This window comes from Humulus lupulus, chromosome 4 (genome assembly GCF_963169125.1).
Source record: "Humulus lupulus chromosome 4, drHumLupu1.1, whole genome shotgun sequence".
Taxonomy (NCBI): Eukaryota; Viridiplantae; Streptophyta; class Magnoliopsida; order Rosales; family Cannabaceae; genus Humulus; species Humulus lupulus.
The window spans coordinates 189,001,542-189,009,198 of record NC_084796.1 but is presented as its reverse complement, the minus strand read 5'-3'; the positions used below and the strand labels follow the sequence as shown (position 1 = coordinate 189,009,198).

Here is a 7,657-nt window from a genome sequence, read left to right as displayed (position 1 = left end):
GGACGAAAGCTCAATTCGCCGTGGTCGAATATCACATCTCGGGGTGGCCGGTGGATGTCGCTGTCCACCAGAATCCCAACTACTGCCCCCAATCTCAACTAACTTACCCCTAGGTAGCACTCTTGCCGCCTCGGCAACCCCAATTGATGTCCCAGAAATCGAAGACTGCTCACGTCCGTCCACAATATTCTCTGGTCGATGGTCTTCCTTGCGATGCATCAACTGATCCAAGCGACTAACCACCGTGGCCATTCCTTGTTCCAACCCAGGTAATACTTTCAATTTTTCTGTGACAGCAGCCAACTCCCCTTGTACAGTGGCGATTAAACCCTCTACTGTTTCCATACGAGTTTCCATCTTAGTAAGAACTATGAATTCAAATCTCAGACAGCGCCACTTGATACACTCTGATAGTATATCACAGAAAATTTAAAACAAGAATGAGGAAAATGAGAGAATTTTATTGAAATAACAAAGAACAATCCAAGATATTTGAGGGACCTGGTTTCTCTCCAAGAGCTAGCGCTCAATTACACAAAATCAGACATACCTAACTCCTCATTCTCATCCCTTTTTATTCCCCTGACTTTCCCAAACACGCTTGATCCCAAACAGGAAACAAACCCAAAATAGAAACTATTAAAATAGAAATAGCCATTAAATAAAAATCAAACCAAATCACTAAACTTCCATAAAGAATTCAACCAGCCATTGACCATTAATTGTGTTTCCTCCTAGCATAGGTGTATCGTATAGGAGGTTTATCAGTTTATTAAGAAAATTGTTGGATGAACAAAATTGCACAAAACAAAAGACCATTTAAATATAGTAAAAACAACTAAATAATCCCAAAAGTCAGTTAAATGCACATCATAATTTACATTTCTCAGAGTGAAACTCAAAGCTACTTTTATATTAATATAAGCTTACATTATAAGCCAAGCCTAATCTATTATTCATCAAGACCATAGTCCTCACCAAAATACTGATCAACTAGGCCATTTGCCATGTTTCTAAGGTCTTCATTTTCATGGAATTGAAACCTTTCCATGGCCTCAATTCCATCCTCTTGCTCAACCAGCTTTGGACCCTCTCCATTTGGCATTCCCCTCAACACCTGCATAATCATTATATCCGACCAAACCATAAATCAAACAATTATTGAAAAATCATTGGAGTTTTAACTTGAACCAGATGGTTTTCTGCGTTCGCTTACCAGTTCCATGAATTGCAGTCCGAGTTTAGCAGCCTCAGTATCAGCAGACCTTACCAACTCTGTAAAACCAGATAGGCACCCTCCGCCAGCGAGTGAGACCAAATGCTCCACAATCAGCTTTGGCTTTCCATCACCACCTGTTGGGGCAACACACAGGTTCCCCAGTACATATGCCACTTCTTTTCTTATATCCAATGGTGCAGTAGTTAGAAGCCGTGCTAGTAATGTCACTGCCTCACTGGAATAAATTAGTTGCTTGTGTTCTATAGAACCAGCCGCTATATTAGATAGCACCCAAGCCGCTTCCTACATTAATGTTGAATCTTCAAATGAGCATACTTTAACTTATTGCTCAAGTAAAAGAAATATTAAGTTAATAAATAAAACAGAAATTACCTTCTTCAACACTCGGTGTTCACTCTTCAAACACTTTACTAGAACTTCTACCACTTTATCTGCAGATGTTATGAAGAAGTAGCTAATGTGAGTATGATATAATGACGAAATGTGAGATAAATATATGGCTTTTGATTTTAGCAAACAGATGCACTTCACTTGCCTGTGATTTCTCGTCCTGGAATAAGAACTGCAAAAGTTGTGTGTAGCTCACCAGCAACAAGATTGCCTAAACCTCGTAGAACCTAGACAGGATACCATGTATAAACATAATCTGTAGACAAGACCGAATACCAAAACAAGAATACAGTTCAAATCCAATTAATTTTGATTGTTACCGGAATAAGCAATTGCAGACTACTTGCTGTTGCCAATCTTTCCACTAGCAGTTGAAGAACATCGCTCCTCACTAACATACCGGTAGCAACATTTGAAAGGGCTGAGAGATACACAACAACCCATGCTACCTCAGTTGCCAATTCATCATCCCTAATTTAGAAAGGAATTTGATTACACTATAGATTTCTTTGTCTCAACACAAGATTTTCAGGATGAACCTCTTAATTTGCCACATGATTAAACAAAATTGGAAAGGAAAAATAACCATCAGCAAAGAAACTTCATAACTTCATAAACAAGAATTAATTCCAAGGTGGTGAAAATCCACTTACGCTTTTTTCAAGTGCCGAATAATTGCATCCAATACCCCCTCAACTCTAATGAGATCTGTTGCTGCTCTAGGATCTGGTCCCTGCATCCGAGCAAAGCAATTTCACAATTCAAATAAAATTTGAAAGAAATGATTTGATTCCAAAACCATACCAACAGAATCCCATCCACAAGCTCATCAAGTGACAAAATTTAATAAATACCAGTTAAGCATATATAATTTCTCAGAATTGTGGTATGAAAGATTAGGCACCTTGATTAGATTTGACAATGCCCAAGCAGCTGTTCTCACGGTTGAACCTTTGTTTGGAAGCATCATTCTTGCGAGAGGTTGTAAGGCTCCTTGAGATAGCAAAACTTTTCTCAGCTCCTCACCTTCACCAGCAACATTTCCCAATGCCCAGGCGCACTGCTCAGCAACAGGCAAGGAGCTCTTTTCTACAAGACCATTGCAAAATTAATTAGCATCAAGTCATAGCAACGTGGCAACAAAGTTTTGGTTTAACAAAGACTAAAATAGGCACGTTACGGAATTAAGAGGCACTGAGTCTTTTTCTTAACCTCCAAGATGAGCAATAAGCAAGGGTAGGGCAGGCAACAAGGCTTTAGTTTCTTCAGGCTTTCCTGCTGCTATGTTTGTGAGGCACCAAGCTGCTTCGTGCAACTGCAATATACCAAGGAAAAGACAGATAAGCATCCGAAAATCCCCTTGAACGCTTTTCTAACTGTAATTGATTCAAGAGATGGCACACAAAAGCCATGCGTATGTCAATACACTTTCAAAAACCATTGACCATGCTAACATTTATCTGCATTATGACGAATCCAACTATGAGAGGTACGACATATATAATAGAACCCCTCTCAAAAATTCTATCTACAGTTTTTTTCTCATCAACTTTTCTTTTCTTCAACTAAAAGAAGTAGAGTATTGATTTATTTCACGCCAGGAAAAGACGTGTTACTGAATTCACAATAAGGTAAATTCAATGAAACAATGAAGGTAAGAGAAGATATCCAAACCTGTTCATCTGGAGATCCGAACGAAAGACATTGTACAAGAATGGATATTGCTCCAGCTCTAAGAGCAGTTTCAATAGGAGGGAATACAGATTTCGACAATAATCGCCTTAGATCACGAAGAGCAGTCACTCTCTTCTGCAATGCACCTTTCCCCCTATTTCAACAACAAAGATAATTTAACTGATTAAAAATTGAAAAAAAAAAAAAACTCAACCAAAATTTAGTCCGCACTTCTAATTAATAGTGACAAAATAACTATTTTTTAATCATGATTCACATACTGATATGAAACTGCAGACTTTAATTCTTCTACTGCAGAAAAAGTTTGAGTGTCCAAATTCGATTGCTCTTCATCAACTATCATCCCCTCATCATGGGGAGTATCATCCTCACCACTTGTACCAACTCTGCATAGACGCTTAGCGCGAACCAGTGATTCTCTTCTTTCTTTCCCAACTGTAACCGCGTGTTGCCGCCTGCGATTTGCAGCAACATTCCCAACTAACCGAAAGTGATTAGCAATTCACTCGTAAACAATCAATCTCCCGCAAATTTAAAAATACAAATATAAGAAAATTAATAAGTCCAAGTATTCATATTTGGTTCCTGGACACACATAGACACTCTTTTTCATCTTCTAACACAAAAAAGAGTCTTTCTTTTCTAATGACTAAAGCACATATAACAAAGAGTCAAATACACTGAATTGCTTATTTAATACTCTTGCCTCCCAAAATACAAAACTCAGTCAACTCTTCCTATCACTAAAACCCCATTTCTAAACCCCAGAAGCAAACGAAATCAATATGTTCATACCTTTTTTTTCTTCAATTTAAGTTGTTTTCGTCATTGAATTTGGCACCCAAAAAACCCAAATAAACAGCTCATTTCTCTTCTGTAGCTTCAATCATTGCTAAAACAACTTAAAAAAAAATATGCTTTCTTTTTCTTTCCATCACCATATTTTTTCAAATTTATTGGCAGCCATACCAGAAAGCTCAAAATCAAAACGGCCCACATCCTAAATTGAATTCGAGGCAACAGACAACTTACCTGATGACTTAATAGGTTCTCTTTTGGGGATAAACAAGGCATCGTCAGACATTGCTAGCAAAACTCCAAAGGATTTCGAACTTTCGAGTTTAAGAGAAATCTTCAACTCTCTCCAAAGGGTTTCGAAATGGGTTCATCAATTTCAGTGTTTCACTTTCACCCGTCGTAGTTTTATTATAATTAGCCGCCGTGAGCCCCAAAAACGGAAACGACAATTTATCTGTCATACGACACGTCTATAAAACGACAATAATATAGTATTGTTGTCCTAATAGAAGTGTGCAAATTTCCCTTAAAATATAATTATTTTTTTTATGATTTTTTTTGGAGGGATTTTTTGTGTGATTGAATCCCTATTTAAAAAAGATATACATTGGTGGACAGATTTTTCTATCTAAAAGTGTATTGATATATTGTCTTTAAATTTAGTATTATTACTCGTCTTTTAAGAAATAATTCCTCGTGTTTGGAAAGTCACATTGTAATTAGATTTTGGTGTAATTACTCGATTTATGGTGCATTTGGAAAGTAACCATGTAATTGGAATTTAGTATAATTCAGAGTAATTACTCAATTTGGTGTATTTGGCTAACCATGTAATTATACAGTAACTATATAATTTAAGGTAATTGATGGGGTCTCAATTATAGTGATTCGACCCCAAGATTTAGTAATAACCTACATCCACTTGCACTTTTATTAATCAAAGAAGTCACATATTCAAGATCAAGGAGAAATAAGAATCAACTGAGTTTCTTAAGCCTGAGAGGAAGAGACAATTTAGTAGGATTTTGTATGTAAAGTGCGCACAAATTCAATTTAGAAGTAATGACTTAGAGATATCTCTATTTATAGAGTCCCTTAATAGGCTATGGGCCCTTACAAATTAATCTAGGCCCTACACGTGTAGTGTGGGATTGCTACAACTGATTACAAATTCAAATATTATGGGAAAAATACATTCAAATATCAGTTACATAAATACCTTGGGATATTTTGCAATATCTCGTGAAAGTCCGGATCTTCAGGTGAAAACGTCTTGTATGGCGAGCAGGACTGTCTTCGAGCAGCTTCATGAGATAGTACCAGCCTACTTCCTCTCGAGCAGGTTACTTGAGCCCAGCAAATCAAGACTTCTTGTTCTGATATGACTCCCTCGAGCAACTATCCCATTTTCAACCAACTCTAAGAATTTACTGTTGTTTATTGCCATGTGTCCTGTTAAAATGTCATGTCACCATGTCCAAATTTGGGTTAAACATTTGTCCCCCAAGTTATCATGTCGCGACCAGTACTGGATAAACTTGCATGCTTCGACCAGGTTTGCACCTCTTCAAATTCTGACTCATCAAAATTCATAGCATCTTCTTTATAGGCAATCATCCCAGCTCCTTGGAAGCGTAACTGAAACCTTTTGGGGTCCTTAGGCACTCTGACACCTTTTCCCAATGCAGCCATCATTGTACTTTTTGGCAAGAAAGAGGCACCTTTTCAACAACTCTTCACCAACCCTCACAAGTGACATCACATCCACCTAAAAAGTCATGATGAATATTTTCTCTGCTCACGTCATCTGCTTGCACGAGAGCCATGGGCCTATAAATAGGCTTTGCTTTCTCTTCTCATTTTTACGCTTTCAAAATTATCACAAATCTTCTCTCTCTGAAATCCTTTAAAACTAAAACTTTGTTCTTCATTCTCTAAATTCCCAAATTTCATTTTACTCAAGATCCTGCTTCAAAATCTTTATTACAGTATGTTTCTTGATCTTGTATTCTTATTTGCGTTACTTTTGTAACTTCCTGCTTTGATTTAACTACTTTCTTGATGATTTTGAAATTTTGTGTTCTTGACGTTCTTGATGAATCTTATGAAAACTTTGTTTTTCTTTGTAAAAATCAATGATTTTCTGGGAAATTTTGTGTTTTGGAAGTAGGAAAATATTTGTGGGCTCCAGGTTTTACTTGGACTGCTGATTTATGGAAAATATGGTGGAAATTTCCCCACCAAAAGGTAATTGAAAAGTTTTCATGAAAAACTTTTTATACCTTTTGGATTTACTTTATCTCATGCTCGAATATATAATCATATTTTTTTCGAGCAACACACACTTCTTAGGCACACATAAACTAGTCGAATAACTCACTTCCCCTTTACCTATTACTAGATGTATGTACATGATTACTAGGGAAGTGAAAATTCCATAGACCCGGATTTACTACAAATGTTGGTCGACGAAGTAGAACAGACTCGACTAGACATTGATCTCAATCGCGATATTCCAGAACCTTTATGATCAATCTAGTGAGTACTCTCATTATGATTTTCAATTTGTTCCCGACCAGGAATATCATCTCAGGGTTGAGGAATTACCCCCAAGGAATAAGGAAATTCCTTCCAAGTGATTGGACTTTTATTATCAACCCTGGCTCTGTTGATCCACTCTCGGTCGGAGTTCCGATCAACAAGAGGGCAACGAGAAGGTATTCGTTTGTTAAAGAGGCTGTAACTGTTGCTTTTTGTTCTCTAGATATGGCCATAATTAAGCAAACCACAAGGCAACGATCAGCTGCCAATTCCCAAGTCGCAAGGATGTGACTAGTGGACAACAACAATAGCAGCAACATCAACCCCCACAACAACAACAACAAAGGCGGCAAAAAGAACAATAGCAACAACAGTCGCCACAAGAGCAAGAGCAGGTGATTGAAATCATAAGACTCTATGCCAAGAAAGGGCCTCGTAAGAGGAAGAACGTGCCACGGTACATAGTCCCTACTAGTACCCTCTCGAGCAGCCTTCTCAAGGAGTACCCCAAAAAGTATGGATTCAGGGGGATTAATATGGTTACTCCTCGGGTTGACCAGCGTGCTAACCTTCCTGGTGGTGCCTGGTTGCGTTTCCGTATCTTGGCTGGCGCTACTCTTCCCCTTCACAACTACGTTAAGGACATTGCTAAATACTTTGACATTGCCCCTTTCCAAATAACACATAATGGATATTTAATGCTTTCAGCATTATATATCTTTTATCACGACCAAGGGCTGACTGCTCCTACTCCTCATGAATTCCATTAACTTTTTGACTTGAAGTCGAACCTAGGCCAGTAGAGCACTTGATTCTTTTATTTCTGCCATAGGGACACGACCAGGGTGTTCCTAACAGAGCCCACGTTTAGGAGCAACGTGGGTGGCTATTTCAAGGAATATTTTCGGACGACTGACTTGGTCACAGATAACTTTGCCTTCCAACGAGGAAGTAACGATTAGCTTGCTTGAGTTTTTCTCTTTTGCATTCTTC

General features: G+C 38.0%; 1 protein-coding gene across 1 annotated transcript; it reads right to left on the bottom strand.

Moving 5' to 3' along the window:
• Positions 1 to 798: 798 nt before the first annotated feature.
• On the bottom strand, positions 799 to 4,498 carry LOC133831044 (importin subunit alpha-9-like). The gene is made up of 11 exons (XM_062261207.1): positions 4,358 to 4,498; positions 3,586 to 3,805; positions 3,305 to 3,458; positions 2,843 to 2,945; positions 2,535 to 2,719; positions 2,284 to 2,363; positions 1,951 to 2,101; positions 1,776 to 1,857; positions 1,613 to 1,671; positions 1,217 to 1,522; positions 799 to 1,117 (listed from the first exon to the last, which is right to left on the bottom strand). The coding sequence occupies exons 1-11, from the start codon at positions 4,407 to 4,409 to the stop codon at positions 953 to 955; spliced, it is 1,557 nt and encodes a 518-aa protein (XP_062117191.1). The 5' UTR covers positions 4,410 to 4,498; the 3' UTR covers positions 799 to 952.
• Positions 4,499 to 7,657: the final 3,159 nt, after the last annotated feature.

Bases quoted from the DNA above. Each gene is read 5' to 3' on its own strand.
- LOC133831044 (XM_062261207.1), bottom strand. From the start codon at position 4,409: ATGTCTGACGATGCCTTGTTTATCCCCAAAAGAGAACCTATTAAGTCA. The intron at 2,720-2,842 runs GTTAAGAAAAAG...ATGGTCTTGTAG, and splicing joins GCTTATTGCTCATCTTGGAG to AAAAGAGCTCCTTGCCTGTT. The intron at 2,364-2,534 runs GTGCCTAATCTT...GCTCGGATGCAG, and splicing joins CATTGTCAAATCTAATCAAG to GGACCAGATCCTAGAGCAGC.